Raw genomic sequence first — 25,779 nt, 5'->3', positions numbered from 1 at the left:
GTCAGACAGGACTAAGCAATGGAGCATGCATGCATGCATATAGGCAATGTTCTTAAATGTTAAAAAGCAACAACACCAACAAAAACCATTAATAACTGCTATGAGAGCTTCCCTCGTAGCTCAATTGGTAGAGAATCTGCCTGCAATACAGCAGACCCAGGTTCGATACCTGGGATGGGAAGATCACCTGGAGAGGAAATGGAAACCCACTCCACTATTCTTGCCTGGAGAATACCACGGACAAAGCAGCCAGGCCCCAAGAAGCGGATAAGACTTAGCAATTAAACCAACACCACCACGTGTTATTTCAGAGATTTCAATACCTCGAACTGAATTTGGGATGAATTTGTTATTTAAAAATAGCAGGAGGCTTTATTTAATCTAGACATATCATATCACTTTTCTATAATAATTAAGATTCATAGAAAAATTGGAAAAGAACAGAGATTAGTGCATGGAGACTATAAAAATAAGAAAGAAATTTTATGAAGTGATGGTTTTGAGTCATATTACAATTCATTTCAGTAAAAATTTTCTCAGGGCCACCATAACCTCTTTATTTCTCAGACAATATATCATGGGGTTAAACATTGGTGTGACAATGGTATAAAAAAGAGAGAGAAATTTGTCCATTCCTATAGAATGACTGGACTTTGGTCTTAAATATGTAATGAGTCCTGATCCAAAGAATAAAGCCACAGCCATGAGATGGGAAGAGCAGGTGGAGAAGGCCTTGGCTCGCCCAGTGACTGAAGGCAGCTTCAAGATGGTCTCAATTATTCTCACGTAAGATCCAAGAATCAAAGTAAAAGGAACAGTGACAACTAGAAAAGCAATTACATAAACTAATGTCTCAGTTATAAGCGTGTCCCCACAGGCAAGCTTAAGCACTGGAGGTATGTCACAGAAGAAGTGATTCAACTGGTTAGAGCCACAGAAGGGTAGAGAGAAGATCTGGTAGGTTAACACTATATGCACTGGAACTCCACTGACCCAACAGGCAGTGGCCAGTTGGAAACAGAGCCTACTGTTCATGAGGAGAGGGTACAGCAGTGGGTTGCAAATGGTGACATACCTGTCATAAGCCATTGAAGTCAGAAGAAGGCACTCAGTGGCTCCAAACACCAGAAAGAAATACAGGCTAGAACAGGCTAGAAAGGCTATATTTCTGTTTTGACTGCAAAGATCTATTAATAACCTGGGGACAATGACTGATACATAACATATTTCTAAGGAAGAAAAATTCCCTAGGAAAAAGTACATGGGAGTCTGGAGGGAAGGATCAATCTTGGTTATTATGATAATGAGACTATTTCCCACCAGAATAATCATATACATGATCAAAAACACCCGAAAAAGAAATCCTTGAAGGTCATGAATATCAGAGAAGCCAAGCAAGATGAACTCCATCAATGTAGTGTGGTTCCACTGTGGGGGATTTTTTCCTCTGGATCCCATCTGCCAACAAAAGGTTTAGAAGTCACTACAATTCCCTGGAGCTAGCAGTGAAATGGGTTAAAATAAATTGATGATTTTAACTTCACTGACAGAATATAGAGAACCTGTCTGCCAATGCAGGAGATGTAAGAGACACAAGTCCAATATCTGTGTTGGGAAGATCCCCTGGAGGAGGGCATGGCAATCCACTCCAGTATTCTCACCTGGAGAGTCCCATGGCTAGAAGAGCATGGGGATTCATGGGGTTGCAAAGACTCAGACACGACTGAAGGGAATTAATGCATCTTCACACACAATATAATACATATATCCACTTAAAATTTTATTTGTTTTGTGTTTAAGATATATCAAATCCAATATACTCAGATTCCACAATGTAAAAACAAAAAAATCTTGAGTTCTGTTCTTTTGACTCATGTGAGAGATTTTGAATATATGAATAACACAGCAAGACAGACAACAGTAAAATAAGAGCAAACATGAAAAGTAGTCTATTGTCAGGATAAGAACAGCTCTAGGTAACTTGGGACATTCTCTAAAGAAATATACTTCTCCTTCCTGGTCTCCGTTTGCTTTTTAGCTGTATTTTTTCTGCCTAGCACCTTCTAATTTGCAATTAGTTTATAAGAGTCTTTCACATCTGATTTGAAGTGAGCTCCATCTCAGATAACCAAAGGGCATGGTGATCACAAAACTCAGCTGCAAGATGGAGCTCAGGTCAGCCTGGGTCACTCACTTGCTGGGAAAGAGGCTTAGATCCCAGATAGAAAAAAAATTAGAACTCTCCACTTGCCTCCATCATAGAGGGCAATATACCACTTAATATATCATAGAAATTAATATTAGAAATAAAACATCATGGCGGGTCACACATTCACTTGAAGTTTAGAACCTGACATAAAGTCAGTAAGAATTGTTGGAATACGTCCTCACCCCTACCATGACGCCTCAACAATCTTAATCACCGATAAACCTGCTTACCAAATTTTAGACCTTTAAAAGTACTTAAGTAAGATTATGGGGGCTTCCCAGGCAGCTCAGTGGTAATGAATCTGACTGCAATGTGGGGGAGACGCAGGGAACACAGGTTCAGTCCCTAGGTTGGGAAGATTCTCTGGAGAAAGAAATGGCAACGTGCTCCAGTATTCTTTCCTGGGAAATCCCGTGGACAGAGGAGCCTGGCAGGCTACAGTGCATACTGTCTAAAAGAGTCAGACATGACTTAGTGACTAAACAACAAAAACTAAAAGATTATAGCCTTCACAGGGTAACTAAATAAGAAAAAGGGAAAATAAAATGTCTAAGACAATTTAATCTCAGAGTTCATGCCAGACAAAATGTAAGATGTCCTTTTGTATGTTTTCTTATCTTTAAATATGAGTTTCTTAATATAGGCATTATATTATATATATATATATGTATAATGTATTGTGAATGAGTAATATATATTCTAAATATCTGAATCTGAATAACTATCAAATACACAGTGCTAAATGCAGTGTAGCATTTCTCTAATCAACTCCTTTTAATATTTAAGCATTTTCACCAAATAAATTTAGTCTCTCCATCACCAGACTGCTTCCTTGAAATCATTTTTTTGTGATTTCCAGCCAACCTGCATTAATGCTAAACTGTGACTTTTTTCACAGATTGCTGCAATTTCCTAGATCCACACTGTCATACATTCTTTTTAACTTTTACCTTCATTTCCCTAATTTGCCTTTGCTTCCTTTAGAGCACAACTCCCCTCTTTTCTTTTAAGGAGCTCTCCAGTTTCCCACTGTTGACGCAAAACCCAGACAACTCAAATATTTACCATTTCTACTTTAACTTCTTAGCTCTCATTAATTTCAAGTTTTCCCCTTCTTATTGTAGTGAATTATCCTTAAGTCAGTGATTAATTTTTCAGAGAGAATTCTAAAGGCAGAAGTTCCCTCCTGTTTCATCTCTGTCTATAGCTCAAAAGTGTCAAGAGAAGGGAACAAGGGCCTGAGAAGTTCTAGTTCAAATATTAATGGTATGTTGCTCAAACTCAGACTTAGTGTGCTTCTCTGAATCTTCTCTTGTCATCTCTATCTACGTTTTCTGATCTCTTTGCTCTTTATTTCCTCTTCCTTTCACTTTTAGGTAGCTACTTTTGCATGTTATATCATCTCACACCTTCAAGATTTTATATCTCTATGTATGTATATATGTTTTATTTTTCTTCAGAGATGATAGCATTTAAAAACCAGCTGAGGAAAGGGGGGATTAAATTTTCAGTGACACAGATGTTTGTATGAATGTGTCTGTGTGTCTTCATTCACTGAGTCGTGTCTTACTCTTTGTGACTCCATGGACTGTAACCCATGAGGCTCCTCTGTCCATGGGATTTTCCAGGCAAGAACACTGGATGGGTTGCCATTCCCACCTCCAGGGAACTTTCCCAACCCAGGGATCAAACCCATGTCTCCTCCCTGCGACTCCTGCGTTGGCAGGCGTATTCTTTACCACTGAGCCACCTAATAAACCCTTGTTTGAATGTATGAGACAGTAAATCAATATATATTTTGTCATATATATTGTAGTTTATTGGGGAAAGCTGTTATTACTAAGCACGTGCTAAATAAAAAGTGTGCTATATATTATGGACATTAAGCATAAATAATATGAATTTAGTTTCTGTCATTACAAACTCATAAATTAGTGTGCCTTCAGATAGATGAGTCAGACAGAAACCTAGGATGTGTGGAGTCTATGCAGTGAGAATTAAAAGGCATTATGGGAGGTCCAGAAAATAACTTGAGGAAGACTGTCATATCTTAGGGTATCACAGAATTATTCTTTTATTTTTATTTTTAAGAAAACACAGTAAAATATTTTCCAGGAAAAAAATGCACTCATATACTTACTCAGTTTCATATTTCAAAATCTGGTCAAGCACTTACATAGGTGAACAGCTTATATATAAGGATTTCTTGACAGGCAACTGCATGCATGTAGATTTTCTACTCATCTCAGCAATCGTGGTCCATTTAAACAGATTCAAGTACTCACTGACCAAAGATTCTGACATTGAATAACTTAAAATGAAACTTAGATATATTCTTGTAATATATCTTTACTTAAATTACCAGAGCTTGTTTTTTCTTAGTTGAAAATATATACAGTAATAATAAGATGTAACTCAGTTTTTTGAGGGGCAAGTAGCATCAACTATGTTAACTATGATTTGAATGGATGTTTGTAGTCCTATAGGGCATTCTTTCTTATGATCATCATCATACTTATTGTATTTATCATTATTATTTTAAAACTAAGTTTTGGCTCTTTCGGAAATTAGCCACTTTGTATCCGGCCCTGGAGTGGAATTTTTCTCAGCCTGGGAGAGAAAAGATGTACAAGGCAGTGTTTTGTCAGGAATACTGAGTTAAATTTAGTAATTACTTTATGCTGGGTAGGTACAGACCAAATACAGTATCTTGGGAAAAAACATTCTAACTTTCAGGACTTTTAATGTATTTTTTCTCTTATCTATGCCAATTGTTACAGTTGTACTAAGAAAACACGAGACAAGGAGGCTATGTTATAGAAAGCAAAATTAAATTAAAAATCTAACTCAAATCCTATTTAATATCTGAAACATCCCCATAAATAACTTTTTTTGATCATTCTCTTTCCAGAAGTTGATCTGTTCTCTCCACTAACAATTAATTGTTGTTGGCAATTCCAACATGGGAACTTCAGTCCTTCCTTTACCATTTTTTTCTATTTTAGCAGAAACAAGTATAGCAATGGGCTTCCCTGTTGGCTCAGTGGTAAAGAATTCCCCTGCCAAGGCAGGAGCCACAGGTTCGATCCCTGGGTTGGGAAGGTTCTCCAGTAAAGGAAATGGAAACCACTTCAGTAGTCTTGCTTGGGAAATCCCATGGACAGTGGAGGTGGCAGGCTATATTCCATGGGATCCGAGAGAGCAAGACATAGCTTAGTGACTAAATAACAATGGCTACGGCTACAGCTAAGTCACTTCAGTCGTGTCCGACTCTGTGTGACCCCATAGACGGCAGCCCACCAGGCTCCCCTGTCCCTGGGATTCTCCAGGCAAGAACACTGACGATCAGCAATGGAAAGGAGAGAGGTGTGATTATCTGAAATAAATGTTTTATTTCTAACAACATTTAAACAGATTATGTGCTAACTTTGTTATCTCATGTATTGCAATATAAATGAAATAGGTACCCTAATGAGTCACATTTTCATAAAGAGCCAGAGGCAAGGAAAGGTTAAGTAAATTGTGCAATGTCAAGAAGCCAGTGTGTGATTTAGGTGATGCCAAATTCAGCAGTGTAACACCAGAGCCCATTTTGTTAATCAAAATTCAATATACTGTCTGTATATCTCAAGTTCAGAAGATTTATCTCATAAACAAATCCTTTTTGGAAAAAAAAATTTGTATTTCTTTTGATTGTTGAATTAAAAATATGCTATAATAAATTAACCAGGGCAAAAATTATAGCTGCTTACCTTTTGTTTTAAAAATCACCACATGTTGCTCTATTACAGAAAATATGGCCTTTTTAATATAAATGTCTGATGTATTCAAGTAACAAATTCATCCATTCTTAACTTTGCTTGAAGTTCATAATTTGCTTAAATCAGTACAACTTAGGTATAAAAAGTACCCTCTGATTTGTTGAGGAGAATCTTCTCTTCATGACATGCTGTATTTTTAAACTCAATAAAGTGTTTATCAAGTGATAACTTAAAAAATAACCATGACAGCCTCTGGGTCAATTAGTGCTGCCTTGAAGTTTCTCTCTCTGTGGAATATGCTCTGAGGAGCTCTAGCCACTTGGCCACTCCCCTTTCCCTATCTCCCCAAACTCTACATCTTAGGAAAGTAGAGCAGTTCTCCTGCTGGGAAAGGCTGAATAGGACATTCAGAACATCAAATTTGATCTATATCTGTGTATGAATTCATTGGATACTAAGTTTCTAACTATTAATGCACCATTTCTTAACTTCACAGGCTATATCTTGCAAATTATCCAGTGTTCATGCATTATCTAATTTGTTTATGAGTTATGGCCCTCTGTTCATGCCATGTATAGGATTTTTCTTTAATTATAAGTATATTCATAAGAAAAAATAAGCTTTAACAAGAGGATATAGTACACAATTTCACAAGAGGATATAGTACACAGAGTTTCAAGTTTTCTATTGAAGTTGGTCAAGTTGGAAAATGACACAAAGGCTTTAAACTTAATAAGAGAGAAAGGATGGGTTGAATTTTTATTGTTGCTCTGAATCTTTGGTAGGCTGTGTCAGTTCAGTTCAGTTCAGTCGCTCAGTCGTGTCCAACTCTTTGCAATGCCATGGACTGTAACCCCCAGACTCCTCTGTCTATGGAATTCTCCAGGCAGGAATTCTGGAGTGGCTAGCCATTCACTTCTCCAAGGAATTTCTAGACCCAGGTATTGAACCCAGGTCTCCTGCATTGCAGAACGACTCCTTACCATCATGTAGTCAGCCTTTACCTATTTATTTATTTATTGTTGTCATTGTCTAGTTGTTAAGTTGTGTCTGACTCTTTGGGGACCCCATGAACTGTAGCTTGCTAGGCTCCTCTGTCCATGAGATTTCTCAGGCAAGACTACTGGAATGCGTTGCCACCTCCTTCTCCAGGGGATCTTCCTGACCTAAGGATCAATCTTGCATCTCTTGCATTCGTGGCAGATTCTTTACCTCTGAGCCTCCAGGGAAGCACTTTATTTATTGTTCAGTTCAGTTCAGTCGCTCAGTCGTGTCCGACTCTTTGTGACCCCATGAATGGCAGCACGCCAGGCCTCCCTGTCCATCACCATCTCCCGGAGTTCACTCAGACTCATGTCCATCGAGTTGGTGATGCTATCCAGTCCTCTCATCCTCTGTCGTCCCCTTCTTCTCCTGCCCCCAATCCCTCCCAGCATCAGGGTCTTTTCCAATGAGTCACCTCTTCACATTTATTGTGGTGTTCACTAAGTATCTAGCTGGATCAGGTGTTGTGCTATACTCTTCACGAGACACAGACAACTTTACAGCCTGTAAAGTGGTGACAGGGTCTGACTGCCAATCACCTGTTCATCTCTGAGGTAGAGCTGATATGTCACATTCTATGACAAGTAACCCATTATTCTTTCAAGTGAAGTTAATCATTTCTATTGTAGTGTTCTTTATTCAATAGCTAGTTTGACCTTTATTATATTATGTTTTAAAATTTGTTCCATGATCTGACTTTCTCTCTTGTCATAATTCCTTGATTCTAGGGCATTTGTCTTATTTGCTGATGCACATTCAACTCCAAGTATTGCACCATCTAGCTAGAGAACTATGTGACTTTTGAAGGACTCAATAATTTATACCTTCATCATTGAGTCTTTCCAAATTAGTAATCACATCTGTCATGATCTCTTTTATTTTTGATCCAATGGGAAAAAAGGTAGTTCAGTAATCGTGACAAGTGGAAATGCCTTAAATCTGTATTATTGGAATATATGATGTTTCTATATGACTATTTTGTGACAAAATTTTAAAAATATTGATCTGTCATTTTTTTATGGAAGAAAGTCAAATTTTTGCTATTGAAGAAGTGAAAACGTGAATATGGCCACTACCTCATGAACTGTAGATCACGTCTAGGTCTACTTTATACTGCTTTTCCGTGGAAGGTAAAGTCTCCTGGAGCTGATCACAAAGATACTAAATCTGATTGCTGGGCCCTGATGGCATTTCTATTCAAGGGTAAATGGCATGAACATTCAAAACTAGAGATGAAATATGTAAAGGATAACACAAATTACATTAACTTTTGATTTTCTTGAGGAGACAGAAAAACAAAATAATTCTGGTAAATTTTCCTTGTTCAATCAAGTTGTTCATATAATTTGAAGTTTTTAGAGTCATGGTAGGAATTAAGGAGTGGTATTTAAACATTAATATAATGGTTTTGTTTTGTTTCCAGCTTTATTAAAGTATAATTGGCAAAGCTGTAATGTAAAAGTATTACAAATTGTAACTTTGTAATATATTTAAAGTACACAAGGTGATTATTTAAAATATCTATAAATTGTGAAATAGTTACCAAAATAAAATTAGCATATCTATCACCTCATCTGTTTTTTCTCTTAGCAAATTTTGTTGACAGTATTAATCTCTACAGTCATCGTGAAGTACATGAGATTCACAGAACTTGTGTGCCACGTGCCAAGTTGCTTCAGTTGTGTCTGACTGCAACCCATGGGCTGTAGCCTGCCAGGCTCCTCTGTCCATGGGATTCTCCAGGTGAAAGTACTGGAATGGGTTGCCGTTTCTTACTCCAGAGGATCCTCCTAACTCAGGGACTGAACCCACATCTCTTAAATCTCCTGCATTGGCAGGTGGATTCTTTACCACCAGCACCACCTGGAAAGCCTCCCTTGGAACTTATTTTATAGCAGAAAGATTGCATCCTTTGAACAACATCTCCCTCACCCTGGCAATCAGTATTTCTACTCTCCATTCCTGAGTTCTATTTTCTCAATATGTATTACACATATAAGCGCTACATTCAATATATGTCTTTCGTGTCTGGCCTATTTCACTTAGCATTATGTCCTCCAGGTTCATCCATGTTATAATTCATGCCAGGACTTCTTTAGTTTTTAACACTGAATAATAACTCATTGCATATAATACCACATCACTTTTATTCATTTATCTGTTGACAAAAACATTGTTCTTCTATCTTGGCTATTGTGAATAATTTTGTATTAAACAAGGGAGTTCAGAGGTCTCTTTGAGACATTTTATTACTTTTGAATATTTACTCAGAAATGGATTGCTGTGTCATATAGTAATTATTGTATATTTTTATTTTTGAAATGCATTTATATAGTTTTCTTTTTTAAAAAATATAAATTTATTCATTTTAATTGGAGGTTATTTACTTTACAATATTATATTGGTTTTGCCATACATATACATGAATCTGCCACAGGTATATATGTGTTCCCCACCCTGAAACCCCCCTCCTCTTCCCTCCCCATACCATCCCTCTGGGTTGTCCCAGTGCACTAGCCCCAAGCATCAAATTTGGACTGGTGATTCGTTTCATATATGATATTATACATGTTCAATGCCATTCTCCCAAATCATCCCACCCACTCCCTCTCCCACAGAGTCCAAAAGACTGTTCTATATGTCTGTTTCTTTTTTGCTGTCTCACATACAGGGTTATCGTTACCATCTTTCTAAATTCCATATATATGCGTTAGTATACTGTATTGGTGTTTTTCTTTCTGGCTTACTTCACTCTGTATAATAGGCTCCAGTTTCATCCACCTCATTAGAACTGATTCAAATGTATTCTTTTTAATGGCTGAGTAATACTCCATTGGGTATATGTACCACAGCTTTCTTATCCATTCATCTGCTGATGGACCCATCTAGGTTGCTTCCATGTCCTGGCTGTTATAAACAGTGCTGTGATGAACACTGGGGCACATGTGTCTCTTTCAATTTTGGTTTCCTTGGTGTGGATGCCCAGGAATGGGATTGCTGGATCATAAGGCAGTTCTATTTCCAGTTTTTTAAGGAATCTCCACACTGTTCTCCATAGTGGCTATACTAGTTTGTATTCCCACCAACGGTGTAAGAGGGTTCCCTTTTCTCCATACCCTCTCCAGCATTTATTGCTTGTAGACTTTTGGATCGCAGCCATTCTGACTGGTGTGAAATGGTACCTCATAGTGGTTTTGATTTGCATTTCTCTGATAATGAGTGATGTTGAGCATCTTTTCATGTGTTTGTGAGCCATCTGTATGTCTTCTTTGGAGAAATGTCTATTTAGTTCTTTGGCCCATTTTTTGATTGGGTCGTTTATTTTTCTGGAATTGAGCTGCAGGAGTTGCTTGTATATTTTTGAGATTAGTTGTTTGTCAGTTGCTTCATTTGCTATTATTTTCTCCCAATCTGAAGATTGTCTTTTCACCTTGCTTGTAGTTTCCTTTGTTGTGCAGAAGCTTTCTATAGTGACTCTGCCAATTTACATTCACACCAGCAGTGTACAGGGATTCTTTTATAACCATATTTGCCAACTTTTTTTTTTAATCTCTTTTCATTTTTATAGCAGATAACCTACTGGAAATGGTTAGTTTTCATTCCACTCCAAAAGAAAGGTAGTGCCAAAGAATATTCAAACTACCACTCAGGTGCAATCATCTCACATGCTAGCAAATTAATGTGCAAAATGTTCCAAGCTAGGTTTCGACAGCATGTGAACCAAGAACATCTACATGTTGAAGCTGGATTTAGAAAAGGTAGAGGAACCAGAAATCAAATTGCCATCTATCGGATCATACAAAAAGCAAGGGATTCCAGAAAAACATCTGCTTCTGCTTCATTGACTACATTAAAATCTTTGAATGTGAGGATCACAACAAATTGGAAAATTTTTCAAGAGATGGCAATACCAGACTAGCTGACCTGCTTCCTGAGAAATCTGTATGCAAGTCAAGAAGCAACAGTTAGAACCAGATATGGAAAAACAAACTGGTTCAAAATTGGGAAAGGACTACATTAAGACTGTATATTGTCACCCTGCTTATTTAATTTATATGCAGAGTACATCATATGAAATGCTGGGCTGGATGAAACACAAGCTGGAATCAAGATTGCTGGGAGAGATATCAATAACCTCAGATATGCAGATAACACCACCCTTATGGCAGAAATTGAACATCTAAAGAGCCTCTTGGTGAAGGTGAAAGAGGAAAGTGAAAAAACTGGCTTAAAACTCAACATTCAAAAAACTAAGATGATGGTATCCATTTCCATCACTCTGTGGCAAATAGGTAGGGAAACACTGGAAACAGTGACATAGGATTTTATTTTGGGCTCCAAAATCACTGCAGACGGTGACTGCAGCCATGAAATTAAAAGAGCTTGCTCCTTGGAAGAAAAGTTGACAGACCTCAGTTCAGTTCAGTCGCTGAGTCGTGTCCAACTCTTTGTGACCCCATGAATTGCAGCACGCCAGGCCTCCCTGTCCATCACCAACTCCCAGAGTTCACTCAGACTCACATCCATCAAGTCAGTGATGCCATGCAGCCATCTCATCCTCTGTCGTCCCCTTCTCCTCCTGCCCCCAATCCCTCCCAGCATCAGCGTCTTTTCCAATGAGTCAACTCTTCCCATAAGGTGGCCAAAGTACTGGAGTTTCAGCTTTAGCATCATTTCTTCCAAAGAACACCCAGGACTGGTCTCCTTTAGAATGGACTGGTTGGATCTCCTTGCAGTCCAAGGGACTCTAAAGAGTCTTCTCCAACACCACAGTTCAAAAGCATCAATTTTTTGGTGCTCAGTTTTCTTCACAGTCCAACTCTCACATTCATACATGACCACTGGAAAAACTATAGCCTTGACTACGGACCTTTGTTGGCAAAGTAATGTCTCTGCTTTTCACTATGCTATCTAGGTTGGTCATAACTTTTCTTCCAAGGAGTAAGCGTCTTTTAATTTAGACAGCATATTAAAAAGCAGAGGTATAACATTGTCGACAAAGTCTGTGTAGTCAAAGCTATGGTTTTTCCAGTAGTCATGTGTGAATGTGAGAGTTGGACCATAAAGAAAGCTGAGCACTGAAGAATTGATGCTTCTGAACTGTGTTGTTGGAAAAGACTCTTGAGAGTCCCTCGGACTGCAAGGAGATCAAACCAGTCAATCTTAAGCAACAAAAGCACAGAATAAACAAGTGGAACCGCATCAAACTAAAAATCTCCTGTACAGCAAAATAAAACATCAACAAAATAAAAAGGCTATCTTCAAATGGAAAATATGTATTTCCAAGCCATATATTCTATAAAAGGTTAATATCTAAAATATATAAGAAACTCATGCAGCTCAATAGCAAAAAAGTAATTAAAAAAAGATTAAAACTCGGCAAATGATTTGAAGACATTTTTCCAAAGAATATATATAAATGGTCAACAAGTGTATTAAGATGCTCAACATCACTAATAAGCAGGGCCTTGCCAATAAAAACCACAAAAGAGCTATCAGCTCATACCTGGTAGGTTCAGTTCAGTTCAGTTAGGTTGCTCAGTCGTGTCCAACTCTTTGTGACCCCATGGACTGCAGCACGCCAGACTTCCCTGTCCATCACCAACTCCCTGAGCTTGTGCATCAAGTCAGTGATGCCATCCAACCATCTCATCCTCTGTCACCCCCTTCTCCTGTCTTCAGTCTTTCCCAGCATCAGGGTCTTTACCAATGAATCAGTGCTTCACATCAGGTGGCCAAAGTATTGGAGTTTCAGCTTCAGCATCAGTACTTCCAGTGAATATTCAGGACCAGTTTCCTTTAGGATTGACTGGGTGTATCTCCTTTATGTCCAAGGGACTCTCTAGTCCCTTCAGTGCTCTGCTCTCTTTATAATCCAACTCTCACATCCATACATAAAGAACATTAATGCTAAAATCTGAGTCACTGAGTTCAGATTCTGTCCAAGAGATTTTTTTCCTGAATACATCCCACAAATATCTTGTCATCAGTCTCTTCTTCCATTCCACTTCCTCTTATTAAAAGTGTATTTTGTGATTCCATTCTCTTCATCTTCTTTGTCATGACATGATTGCCCATGTCAGGTCTGTTTGTAGCATGACTAAGTTGGCTGCTTGCTGGATTCAAATTGATTTTAAAGTTTCACGGATGGATTTGTAAATGGAGAAATAAAAAAGTACTAGCAATAGAAACAATTCATTTCATATTGCAGCTTACTTTGAGAGATGTAATTTGCTTAAGTATTTAGAAAGAAAGTGCTCATTAATTAGCACCCAACTACATCAAGTTTCCTTATACACTGAGCAATGTAAAACCCCTTGGCAGCTAAGCAATTTTGAGCAAGAGCAAATCTGGAGTGATCACACTTCCAGACTTCAAATGATATTTGACAGTTATAGTTATTGAGCTAGTATGGTACTCATGTTAAAAAAAATGGATCACAATTGAGAGACCATGAAGAAACATATATGTATCAGTTCAGTTCAGTCACTCAGTCGTGTGCAACTCTTTGCGACCCCATGGACTGCAGCATGCCAGGCATCCCTGTCCATCAGCAACTCCCAGAGTTTTCTCAAACTCGTGTTCATTGAGTCAATGATGCCATCCAACCTTCTCATCCTCTGTTGTTACTTTCTCTTGCTGCCGTCAATCTTTCCCAGCATCAGGGTCTTATCAATGAGTCAGTTCTTCATATCAGGTGGTCAGAATTGGAGTTTCAGCTTCAACATCAGTCCTTCAAATGAATATTCAGGACTGATCTCCTTTAGGATGGACTGGCTGGATCTCCTTGAAGACCACGGCACTCTCAAGAGTCTTCTCCAAGAGCACAGTTTGAAAGCATCAATTCTTAGGTGCTCAGCTTTCTTTATACTCCAACTCTCACATCCATACATGACTACTGGAAAAATCATAGCCTTGACTAGACAGACCTTTGCTGGTAGAGTAATGTAATTGCTTTTTAATATGTTGTCTAGGTTGGTCATAACTTTCCCTCCAAGGAGCAAGAGTCTTAATTTCATGGCTGAAATCACCACCTGCAGTTATTTTGGAGCCCCCCAAAATAAAGTCTGTTACTGTTTCCACTGTTTCCCATCTATTTGCAAGGAAGTGATGGGACCAGGTGCCATGATCTTAGTTTTCTGAATGTTAAATGTTAAGCCATTTTTTTCACTCTCCTCTTTCACTTTCATTAAGAAACCTTTTAGGTCTTCTTCATTTTCTGCCATAGGGTGGTGTCATCTGTATATCTGAGGTTATTGATATTTTTCCCGCAATCTTGATTCCAGCTTGTGTTTCATCCAGCCCAGCGTTTCTCATGATGAACTCTGCATGATGTACTCCTTTTCCTATTTGTAACCAGTGTGTTGTTTCATGTCCAGTTCTAAGTGTTCCTTCCTGACCTGCCTAAAGGCTTCTGAAGAGGCAGGTCAGGTGATCTGATATTTCCATCTCTTTAAGAATTTTCCAAAGTTTGTCATGATCCACACAGTCAAAGGCTTTGGGATAATCAATAAAGCAGAAATAGATGCTTTTCTAGAACTCTTTTGCTTTTTTGATGATCCAGTGGATGTTGGCAATTTGATCTCTGATCCCTCTGCCTTTTCTAAAACTAGCTTGAACATCTGGAAGTTCACGGTCCATGCTCTGTTGAAAGCCTGGCTTGGAGAATTTTGAGCATTACTTTACTAGTGTGTGATATGAGTGCAATTGTCCAGTAGTTTGCACATTCTTTGGCATTACCTTTCTTTGGGACTGGAATGAAAACTGACCTTTTCCAGTCCTGTGGCCACTGCTGAGTTTTTCAAATTTGCTGTCATACTGGTGCAACATTTTCCTAGCATCATCTTTCTGGATTTGAAATAGCTCAACTGGAATTCCATCACCTCCACTAGCTTTGTTCATAGTGATGCTTCCTAAGGCCCACTTGGCTTCTCATTCCAGGATGTCTGGCTCTAGCTGAGTTATCACACCATTGTGATTATCTGGGTCGTGAAGTTCTTTTTTGTTCGGTTCTTCTGTGTATTTTTGCCACCTCTTAATATCTTCTGCTTCTGTTAGGTGCTTACAATTTCTGTCCTTTGTCAAGCCCATCTTTGCATGAAATGTTCCCTTGGTATCTCTAATTTTCTTGAAGAGATCTCTAGTCTTTCCCATTGTATCATTTTCCTTTATTTCTTTGCACTGATCACTGAGGAAGACTTTCTTATCTCTCCTTTCTATTTTTGGAACTCTTCATTCAAATGAGTATATCTTTTCTTTTTGCCTTTGCTTTTCACTTCTCTTCTTTTCACAGCTATTTATAAGGTCTCCTCAGACAGCCATTTTGCTTTTTTGCATTTCTTTTTTTAGCGATGATATTGATCCCTACCTCCTATTCAATGTTATAAACATTGTCTGTAGTTCATCAGGCACTCTGTCTCTCAGAGATAATCTCTTGAATCTATTTCTCACTTCCACTGTGTATTGAAAGAAATTTAATTTGGGTCATACCTGAATGGTCTAGTGGTTTTCCCTGCTTTCTTCAATTTAAGGCTGAATTTGGCAATAAGGAGTTCATGATCTGAGCAACAGTCAGCTCCTAGTCTTGTTTTTGGTCACTGCATAGAGCTTCTCCATCTTTGGCTGCAAAGAATAGAATCAATCTGATTTTTGTATTGACCATCTGGTAATGTGCATGTGTAGAGTCTTCTCTTGTGTTGTTGGAAGAGGGTGTTTGCTATGACCAGTGTGTTCTCTTGACAAAACTCTATTAGACTTTGCCCTGTTTCATTCTGTATTCCAAGGCTAACTTTGCCTGTTACTTCAGGTATTTCTTGACTTTTGCATTCCAGTCCCCTACAATGAAAAGGACAGCTTTTTTGGGTGTTGGAGAAGGCAATGGAACCCCACTCCAGTACTCTTGCCTGGAAAATCCCATGGATGGAGGAGCATGGAAGGCTGCAGTCTATGGGGTCGCTGAGGGTCAGACACGACTGAGCGACTTCACTTTCAATTTTCACTTTCATGCATTGGAGAAGGAAATGGCAACCCACTCCAGTGTTCTTGCCTGGAGAATCCCAGGGACGGGGAAGCCTGGTGGGCTGCTGTCTATGGGGTCACACAGAGTTGGACACGACTGAAGTGACTTAGCAATAGCAATTTGGGTGTTAGTTCTAGATGTTCTTGTATGGCTTCATAGAACCTTTCGACTTCTGCTTCTTCAGCATTACTGATAGGGACATAGACTTGGATTACCCTGATTTTCAATGGTGTGCCTTCTGTTGTTATTGAGATTGCATCCAAGTACTGCATTTCAGACTCTTTTGTTGACTATGATGGCTATTCCATTTCTTCTAAGGGAGTCTTGCCCACAGTAGTAAATATAATGGTCATCTGAGTTAAATTCACCCTTTCCAGTCCATTTTAGTTCCCTGATCCCTAAAAAGTTGATGTTCACTCTTGCCATTTCCTGTTTGACCACTCCCAGTTTGTCTTGGTTCATGGACCTAACATTCCAGCTTTCAATGCAATATTGCTCTTTATGACATTGGACCTTGCTTCCATCACCAGTCACATCCACACCTGGATGTTGTTTTGCTTTGGCTCCATATCTTCATTCCTTTTGGAGTTATTTCTCCACTGATCTCCAGTAGCATATTGGGCACCTACCGACCTGGGGAGTTCATCTCTCAGTATCCTATCTTTTTGCCTTTTCACCCGGTTCATGGGGTTCTTAAGGCAAGAATACTGAAGTGGTTTGCCATTCCCTTCTCCAGTGGACCACATTTTTTCAGAACTCTCCACCATGACCTGTCTGTCTTGGTTGGCCCTACATGGCATGGCTCATAGTTTCATTGAGTTAGACAAGGCTGTGGTCCATGTGATCAGATTGGTTAGTTTTTCACTTAGCATAATGCCCTCAAGGTCCATCCATGTTGTCACAAATCACAAGGTTTCCTTTTTTATGGCTAATAACTCCATTTTGTGTGTGCATGTACATACACATACAACATTGTCTTTACCTATTCATCCAGTAATGGACAGTCAGGATGCTTCCATGTCTTCACTATTGCAAATAATACTCTACTTCTGTTCCTTACAGGCCTAAAATGTTGTCTCTTGGACCCCTCGTGAGCATTAAGACCAAGTCTTTTAGGAACTTCCCTGCTGGTCCAGTGGTTCAGACTCCATGCTTCCACTGTAGAGGGCTTGGGTTAGATCTGTGGTTGGAGGACTAAGACCCTGCATGCTGCACAGCACAGCTGTGTATAGTCAACTAACATTTGTGTATAGTCGACTATATTTGACAAGGAAGCCAAAACACTCAGTGGGAAAAGGACCAATTCTCCAATGAATAATACTGAGAAAATTGTATAGCCACTTGTAAAAGAATGAAATTGGACACCTATCTTACAGCATGAACAAAAATCAGCTCAAATTGATTAAGGATAAATATAAGCCCTGAAACCATAAAACATCCAAAAGAAAATGTAGGGAAAACTGCTCTGAATTATGCATCTTGGCAATGATCTTTTTTTTTTTTTATACTAAAGCAAGAGTCAGTGTTGCCTTTAGATAAACTTTGTATCTCCATACTCTCCAAGTCTGTATGTTCTTTTCATTTTTCTGTCTTCTCTTACCAGTGTGCTAATGGATCTGAAACAGACTTAACACAAATATGGATAATGAATGATATCTTATAGGTTTATTTGTTTTACAACACAAGGTTACAATGATCATACAATTTCAGGAAGTTGAGGACTTGGAGCCCAATTCAGAAACCAAGTTTTTGACATAGCTCTTCAACCAGTTGATCTTTTGTCTGCAAAAACTTGAAATTCCTTGGCCAAGATTCATCCTTCTTTAGTAACAACTCTAGGGTAATAATTTTTATTAAGCAACTAAAACATCCCACAAACTATTTTGAGACTTAAGAATGAAGTGAAGGTATATGCAGTGTCTTCACAGTAGGATTAAAATCACAAAATTTAAAGATAAAAAGATGATACATACCAATTTCCCAGCCAAAGAAATAAATCATACCTAAGTTTAACAACAAATGACCACATTTCTGCTTTCTGATACCACACCTTCTATTTGAGATATATTCCATACAGTTTCTAAAAGACTATTTGTTTTAAATTTGCTTCTATTAATTTATATATTTCAATAAATCTACATATTTTCAATAAAGTTCATTGTACTTTCTTTTACTACAGATTGAATCTTTTAAAATCTATTCAACAACTTTATATTTCACTTTTTTCCATATACGTGACCATTAATTTTTGTCCTCTTGACACAATATCATTGATCTTTGTCTTTTGAGGCATAATTATAAGTTAATACACTACATTTTAACTTAATTGAGTTGTATGAAGTTAAACAGGCTTATTGCTTCACTTAACCTCACCACTACCCTTTTCCTAATAGCTGTTTACAAAATGTAAGACTTCCCATTTTTAAATGAACCAATGAAAATTATTTTTGTGATGTTAGTTTACATTTAACTAATGTAAAAAAACCTTTATTTTTATATATTAATACCTACTATCTCTGCACATTTCTTTTTCCTAAATGCAAGACGCCAATAATTTCATCTTTCTGGGATGTTGTATATTTGAATCTTTGTGATTATTTCATCCTTTCCAGTGTGTTTGCTTAATTTTCCAACTTTATGACATTCACAGGTTTTGTAAGTTAGTCTCTGATTTCCCAAAATTGCTGATGAATACTGACTGAACAAAGCATAAAGGCATGGGTCTCAAAATTCATTAACTTTAGTAAATAAAACACTCAAAAACCCTTGAATAAGGCAATACATGGTTGATAAGTGTTAGGTGGTAATGTTAAACGTTTAAGTGAAATAAAAGACAAGGACATTAGAAAAACAGAATGAAATGCAAATAGCCAAAGGAACAAAAGAATGCTACATTCATAAGGGAGGGTTTAATAAATATTGTCTTTTAAAGAAGAGAAGGGTAAAATCAAACTCGAAATTAGAGGTCTCAATGCTTTTACAATCTAAATTTCTTTTGAGTCAAAGAAAATTTAAAAATATATATTTTGAATATATTTTACATAAATTCTTTGAATGAGCAAGAAAATATGATTTAAAAATAATTTTAACAAGCAATTAAAGGCTAAATAATCTTGAGTTACATAAGCAGTACATATTCAGTTAATTAAAATTAACAAATATAATTAAGTGGTAATAGTTCCCAAAGTTGGAAATATTTGAAGACTTTGCAAATGAAAGTAACTAAATATAAGAGACTAGACTTAGATTTGGAGAAGGCAATGGCACCCCACTCCAGTACTCTTGCCTGGAAAATCCCATAGGTGGAGGAGCCTGGTAGGGTGCAGTCCATGGGGTCGCTAAGAGTCGGACATGACTGAGCAACTTCACTTTCACTTTTCACTTTCATGCATTGGAGAAGGAAATGGCAACCCACTCCAGTGTTCTGGCCTGGAGAATCCCAGGGACGGGGGAGCCTGGTGGGCTGCTGTCTATGGGGTCACACAGAGTCGGACATGACTGAAGTGACTTAGCAGACTTCGAGATTAGAGAACAAGGTTCAAAATATGATACGCGTAAAACCTAAAACTCAAAATTTGGTGTTTAGTTGCTCAGTCGTGTCCGACTCTTTGCCATCCCATGGACTGTAGCCCACCAGGCTCCTCTGTTCATGGGCTTCACCAGGAAAGAATACTGGAGTGGGTTGCCATTTCCTTCTTTAGGTGTTCTTCCTGACCAAGGGATCAAACCTGTGTTTCCTGCATTAATAGGCAGATTCTTTACTACTGAGCTTCCAGGGAAGCCCTAAATCACAGAATAAATGGATTTAACCTTCCAAACATTGTTTCTATTTCTAAAATATACTAGAAATTAAAGCATTTGATGCAAGGAATATAATATTGATATTTATTAATGAAATATCTTGACCATGTATATGATTTCATTGAATACTCAGGACAGGGAAAGCAGAAAAATACAGCCAATGAGCAGCCAGCTGGTACAGAAAAATGTGGGTGAGTCACTCAATGAAGGAGTGAACCATCTCTGAGAACAGCCTGATTAGTCCGCAGCATGGCCTCCAGGACCAGATAATCATTTGGACCTGTGGAGTGAAAGCATGGTCCAGGGATGAACCAACAATATTGATGGCTTCATGAATATCCCTTTAGTGAAGATCAACTATGTGGACCATAGGGCGATGGATGTTAGAATGGACTGACCTTTCATGCCAGGCCATAAGGTTAGCTTGACAGCATCTCAGGGCTTGTCTCCTTAGCAAGTCCAGGCTCCTACTCAGTTTCCTCCAGAGTCCTACTAAGCCAGCTTCCTAGCTAACTCCATATAATGCTTAACTTTAACATTAAGACACATCACATCTTAACTCATGTTTATTGCTAACTTGATAACAGATTCCCATATGCAGGAAATCCATGAACTTGTTATAAAAAATATGTGTCACATTCATTCACTGAGCATTGACCTACCTGATTTGGAGCCATGTACTGCTTAAAAATTGCCATAGTTGAATGTGTTTGCTTGTGGTTTGTGTATATGTCTCAGTCTGGGAGAGAGAGAAAGTGAGAAAAGCATTGGAAAATCTATGGAGCTTGGAAGGAATCCAAAGAGTGCTACTTTAATTGGTGCATTCTAGTCAGTCAGCAATTTTCTTGATAGCATATGTTTGTATAAGCTCATACTTATTATTTAATGAACATGTATGTGCATGAGGGGAAGAAGGGAAATAAAAGGTTTACTGCTACAATTAAAAGTTGAGTATTGAAATATGACTTAAGCATCTCTTGGGGAAATAATTCAAAAACTTAAAATGGAAATCAATTTTAAGCATTTTTGACATATGTAATATAGCAATATTTCTTATTAATACTAATCATGAATTCTGACAAAGAAGGCCAAAGGAAAAGCTAAATGGACCTTAAAAATACTCTATATGATTCAGTTCAGTTCAGTTCGGTCACTCAGTCATGTCCGACTCTTTGCAACCCCATAAATTGCAGCACGCCAGGCCTCCCTGTCCTCACGAACTCCCGGAGTTCACTCAAACTCATGTCCATCGAGTTGGTGATGCCATCTGGTCATCTCATCCTCTGTCGTCCCCTTTTCCTCCTGCCCCCAATCCCTCCCAGCATCAGAGTCTTTTCCAATGAGTCAACTCTTCGCATGAGGTGGACAAATTATTGGAGTTTCAGCTTTAGCATCATTCCTTCCAAAGAAAACCCAGGACTGATCTCCTTTAGAATGGACTGGTTGGATCTCCTTGCAGTCCAAGGGACTCTAAAGAGTCTTCTCCAATACCACAGTTCAAAAGCACCAATTCTTAAGTGCTCAGCTTTTTTCACAGTCCAACTCTCACATCCATACATGACTACTGGAAAAAACATAGCCTTGACTAGATGGACCTTTGTTGATTAGATCCTATGATATTGTAACTTTTGTCTCTAAATGATCAGGTGCTCAGTCATTTCCCTCTCTGCTACCCCATGGCAGACTGAAGCTCACCAAGCTCCTCTGCCCATGGAATTTTCCAGGTAAAAATTCTGGAGTGGGTTGCCATTTCCTTCTCCAGGGGATCCTCCTGACCCAGGGGTCAAACCCATGTCCCCTGCATCTCTGTCATTGGTAGGCAGATTCTTTACCACTGTGCCACCTGGGAAGCCCAATAATTAGTCTTTTTATTCTCTAACCAAAGTTGCATTAAAACACATCATATTTTTGAGAACCCATTGGAAATATAGAACAATTAGATGAAAGTTTTAGAGTTTCATATGAATTTGATAATTTAGCTTATCCTATTGGATATGAGGGTTAGTTGATAAGTTATTTCCAATTCTTCGCAACCCTATGGACGGAGAAAACCTTTAGACTCCTCTGTTCATGGGATTTCCCAATCAAGAATACTAAAGTGGGTTGCAATTTCCACCTCCAGTTGGATTCATATATTTGGATATAAATACAAGCACCCCATGCCAGTACTCTTGCCTGGAAAATCCCATGGACGGAGGAGCCTGGTGGGCTACCATCTATGGCATTGCAAAGAGTTGGACATGACTGAAGCGACTTAGCAGCAGCAATAGCAGCAGCACAACATGATTACTTAGAAAATAGTCTAATGAAAAATGTTGATTCAGCATTTTAAAGTTCAATATGTACTCTACTAAGTTAAGAAAATGAAGTCCACAATCATAGTAAGCTTCAACCAGTATTTTAAAATTAATTAAATACTCCATTTAGTTCAGAAAATTAACCAAATAATCCCAGAAATGAAGGGACCCTTTTCCTAGTAATTAAATTCCATAAAGCCTTCTTCACTTCCCTGTTCCGGAGGCTGTAGATCAGAGGATTCAACATGGGGATGACCACTGTGTAGAACACGGAAGCCACTTTGTCCTGAGTCAGGGAGTAGCTGGAGGAAGGTCTGAGATAAGTGTAGATAGAGGTGGAATAGAACAGGATGATGGCTGTCAGGTGAGACACACATGTGGAGAAGGCTTTGTGCCTCCCCTTTCCTGAATGCATACGGAAGATGGAGAAGAGAATGTAGCAGTAGGAGGTGAGGATCACCAGCAGAGTCCCAACTATAGTCACACCAGCAAAAGTGGACAAGATGCTTTCATACAGGCGTGTGTCAGAACATGAGAGCTTAAAAATTGGAGGACTATCACAGAAGAAGTGATGGATGACATTGGAACTGCAGAATGACAAGCTGCTCACATAACCTGTGTGAACCACAGAGTTCAACAGTCCTGCTGTAAAAGCCCCTGCTGCCATTTTTAGGCAGACTGTCCTGGACATGATCAAGGAGTAAAGGAGAGGGTTGCATATGGCCACATAGCGGTCATGGGCCATTAACCCAAAAAGGATGCATTCAATTGTAGCAAAGGCTATAAAGAAGTACATCTGCAGAAAGCAGCCAGCAAAGGAGATGGTTTTCTTCTCTGATAAAAAGTCTACCAGCATCTTTGGAGTGATGGTGGATGAATAACTAACATCTGCAAAAGACAGAATTGCCAGGAAGAAATACATAGGTGTATGAAGTCGAGAATCAGTCCTGATTAAAAGGATCATTCCAATATTTCCCACAACTGTAAGTGTGTAAATCACCAAAAAAAGAGAAAAAAGGATAGCTTGTAGCTCCAGTGTGTCTGCTAATCCCAACAGGATGAACTCTGTCAGCAAAGTACAATTATTTCTAGCCATTTACTAAAGATGTTGTATGCTTAAACTTGTATTCCTTGTAAATATGTCATTGTCCAAATTTCACAAGAAATAGTAGGAATGTTAATGTAGTTACTAACACATGGAAAAAATAAAATCCTGGGATAATATAGTAGAGTAAGCAGGGTGACTATCAGTTCAGTTCAGTTCAGTCACTCAGTCATGTCTGGCTCTTTAAGACTGCATGGACTGCAGCACGCCAGGCCTCCCTGTCCATCACCAACTCCCGGAGTGACTGTAGTAAAGGGGAAATTAGTGAGCAAACGAACAGGCACTGGAATTCAATAACCAATTGTCTGTATTGAATATGGTTGTGGAACTCCCTGTTTGCTGGTCAAAGTCTGTATAGTCCATTTAAGGTTCTAAAATGCAGCATATACATTCTATTCTTTCTCTTCTAACCCACTCACATCCAAAATGCAAAGTATAGAGCTATTCTTGCTGAGTTCTCTCTCATCCTCTGCACAAGCATGTATGGTTAACTCAAATGTCTTCTTTTCTCATCAAGACTTCTCTGTACATTCTTCAACAGCAAAATTCATGCATCACCATCTGGAAATCACTCTGGTGTTCTTCAAGCAGCAAACACAGGGCCTACTGCAAATAACCAATATTTTGACATCTATGACATTCTTGAGAATGCTTTTGTAGTTTTTTTCAAGTGGACCAAAGCAACTGCACTCGTTACAAAGCATGCTATCAAATTAATTCCACGTAGTTGCATATACTGTACCTGTCCACAGCAGGGAATGGCAGTACCAGGTATTTACAGCTTCCTGCTTAGAGTCTTAGTTGTGCTGTCCATTATTTTATTTCTTATTAGAATTCTTAATACGCTCAGGTGAAATTTAAAATAAAAAGATTTACATTTTTTTAAATGAAATGAAAAGTCATAAAACTTTGAATTATCTCTGCAAAAAATTCAAGCCACCTTCTGAGAATGTACACATGACTGCCCTTTTATTTTGCTTTCCTTAAAGAGGGTTGGGTAACCATGGGGACTAGATTATAGGTTTTAATTATGAGTCAGTCCTCTTAAGACAGAAGTTTCAGTCTCAAAGCAATTAAAATATGATCATATGCAGATAACTGTATAAAACATTATGTGGCACTTGGATCATATAAAAATAAATGAAATAAAGCACGTGGCACTTTGATCATAAAGTGGTTTCTGATCTCTATATTACTTTAAAATTTTTTGTCCAGGTAAAATATAATAATTTTAATTGGATATTTAATTGCCTCTTTATTTATCAGTTAAGCTTAATCAAAAAGTTACATAACCCACAACAAAATTATTTTACATCCCTTTGTGTGCATGTGTGTGTACTCCTCCTTTGGTCTGGGTCAGTTTAACTTCTAACTCTGTTCTTGAGTGAAATGCAAAGGGGACACTAACTACATAGTTTGCTTAAAAGAATACTATACCATGAGCATTAAGACAATGGATTAAGAATATTTAACTTTACAAATCTGGGTATATTTGATTTACAATATTGTACTAGTTTCAAGTGAACAGCATAGTGATTAAGTATTTTGGCAGATTATACTCTATTCAAAGAGCTAGAGGGGTAAGGTAGGGGAAGGGGAGGGAGGCTCAAGAGGGAAGGGGACATATATACATACCCTGATTTTATTAGATATAATTATCCTATGTATACATATCTATGTATAAATATGTGCATAATTATAAATTATATATAGTATAAATTACATACATAATTATATATATATATATATATAATTATAATGAATTTGTGTTATACAGAAGAAACCAAGAAAAATTTTCCACCAATTAAAAATAAACAAAATTTTAAAAAATTACAAGACAATGGGTATAATTTCTTACGCTATACAATACATCCTTATAGGTCATCTATTTAACACACAGTAGCTTGTCTCTCTTAATTGTATACCCCTAAACTCCCTCTTAGGCTGCAACATGCTGGAGCGGTAAGCGGCTGGGAGGAGATACCCCACGTTCAAGATCAGAGAACTCACAGTAAGACACTAGGAACAGGCAGAAGGCAACAGAAGGCACACAGAGAAACCACAATCACAGAAAGCTAACCAATCTAATCACATGGACCACAACCTTATTTAACTCAATGAAACTATAAGCTATGCCATGTAGGGCCAACCAAGAGACGGATCATGGTGGAGAGTTATGACAAAATGTGCTCCACTGAAGAAGGGAATGGCAAACTACTTGAGTATTATGACCTTGAGAACCCCATGAACAGTATGGAAAGGCAAAAAGATAGGACACTGAAAGATGAACTCCCCAGGTCAGTAGGTGCCCAATATGCTACTGGAGATCAGTGGAGAAATAACTCCAGAAAGAATGAAGGGATGGAGCCAAAGCAAAAACAACATCCAGGTTTGGATGTGACTGGTTATAGAAGCAAAGTCTGATGCTGTAAAGAGCAATATTGCATAGGAACCTGGAATGTTAGGTTCAGGAGTCAAGGAAAATTGGAAGTGGTCAAACAGGAGATGGCAAGAGTGAACATCACTACTTTAGGAATCAGGGA

General features: G+C 38.2%; 2 protein-coding genes across 3 annotated transcripts; both read right to left on the bottom strand.

The window, feature by feature from the left end:
* Positions 1–516: 516 nt before the first annotated feature.
* On the bottom strand, positions 517–9,791 carry LOC147358668 (olfactory receptor 10AG1-like). 2 transcript variants are annotated; one of them, XM_086342103.1, is made up of 3 exons: positions 8,953–8,974; positions 4,940–4,971; positions 517–1,428 (listed from the first exon to the last, which is right to left on the bottom strand). In XM_086342103.1, exons 1-3 carry the CDS (start codon positions 8,972–8,974, stop codon positions 517–519), a joined length of 966 nt encoding a protein of 321 aa, XP_086198229.1. The 2 variants fall into 2 exon arrangements, with proteins under 2 accessions (XP_086198229.1, XP_086198230.1); XM_086342104.1 differs by lacking the exons at positions 4,940–4,971; positions 8,953–8,974 and adding an exon at positions 9,762–9,791.
* Positions 9,792–22,270: 12,479 nt separating this feature from the next.
* On the bottom strand, positions 22,271–23,227 carry LOC147358667 (olfactory receptor 5F1-like). Its single transcript, XM_086338207.1, has one exon. It carries the CDS (start codon positions 23,225–23,227, stop codon positions 22,271–22,273), a length of 957 nt encoding a protein of 318 aa, XP_086194333.1.
* Positions 23,228–25,779: the final 2,552 nt, after the last annotated feature.

Source organism: Bos grunniens, chromosome 15, assembly GCF_055505025.1.
Source record: "Bos grunniens cultivar Pamir isolate PY7600 chromosome 15, Bosgru_T2T1.0, whole genome shotgun sequence".
NCBI classification, from domain to species: domain Eukaryota; kingdom Metazoa; phylum Chordata; class Mammalia; order Artiodactyla; family Bovidae; genus Bos; species Bos grunniens.
The sequence above is the reverse complement of the archived record's forward strand: the minus strand, read 5'-3'. Positions and strand labels throughout refer to the sequence as shown.

Coding starts and splice junctions, on each gene's coding strand:
- LOC147358668 (XM_086342103.1), bottom strand. CDS start 8,974: ATGGAGAGTAGAAATACTGATT. Junction 4,972..8,952: donor GGAGAGTAGAAATACTGATT/GCCAGGGTGAGG, acceptor CAATTGGCATAG/ATAAGAGAAAAAATACATTA. Junction 1,429..4,939: donor ATACATTAAAAGTCCTGAAA/GTTAGAATGTTT, acceptor AATCCCCCACAG/TGGAACCACACTACATTGAT.
- LOC147358667 (XM_086338207.1), bottom strand. CDS start 23,227: ATGGCTAGAAATAATTGTACTTTGCTGACAGAGTTCATCCTGTTGGGA.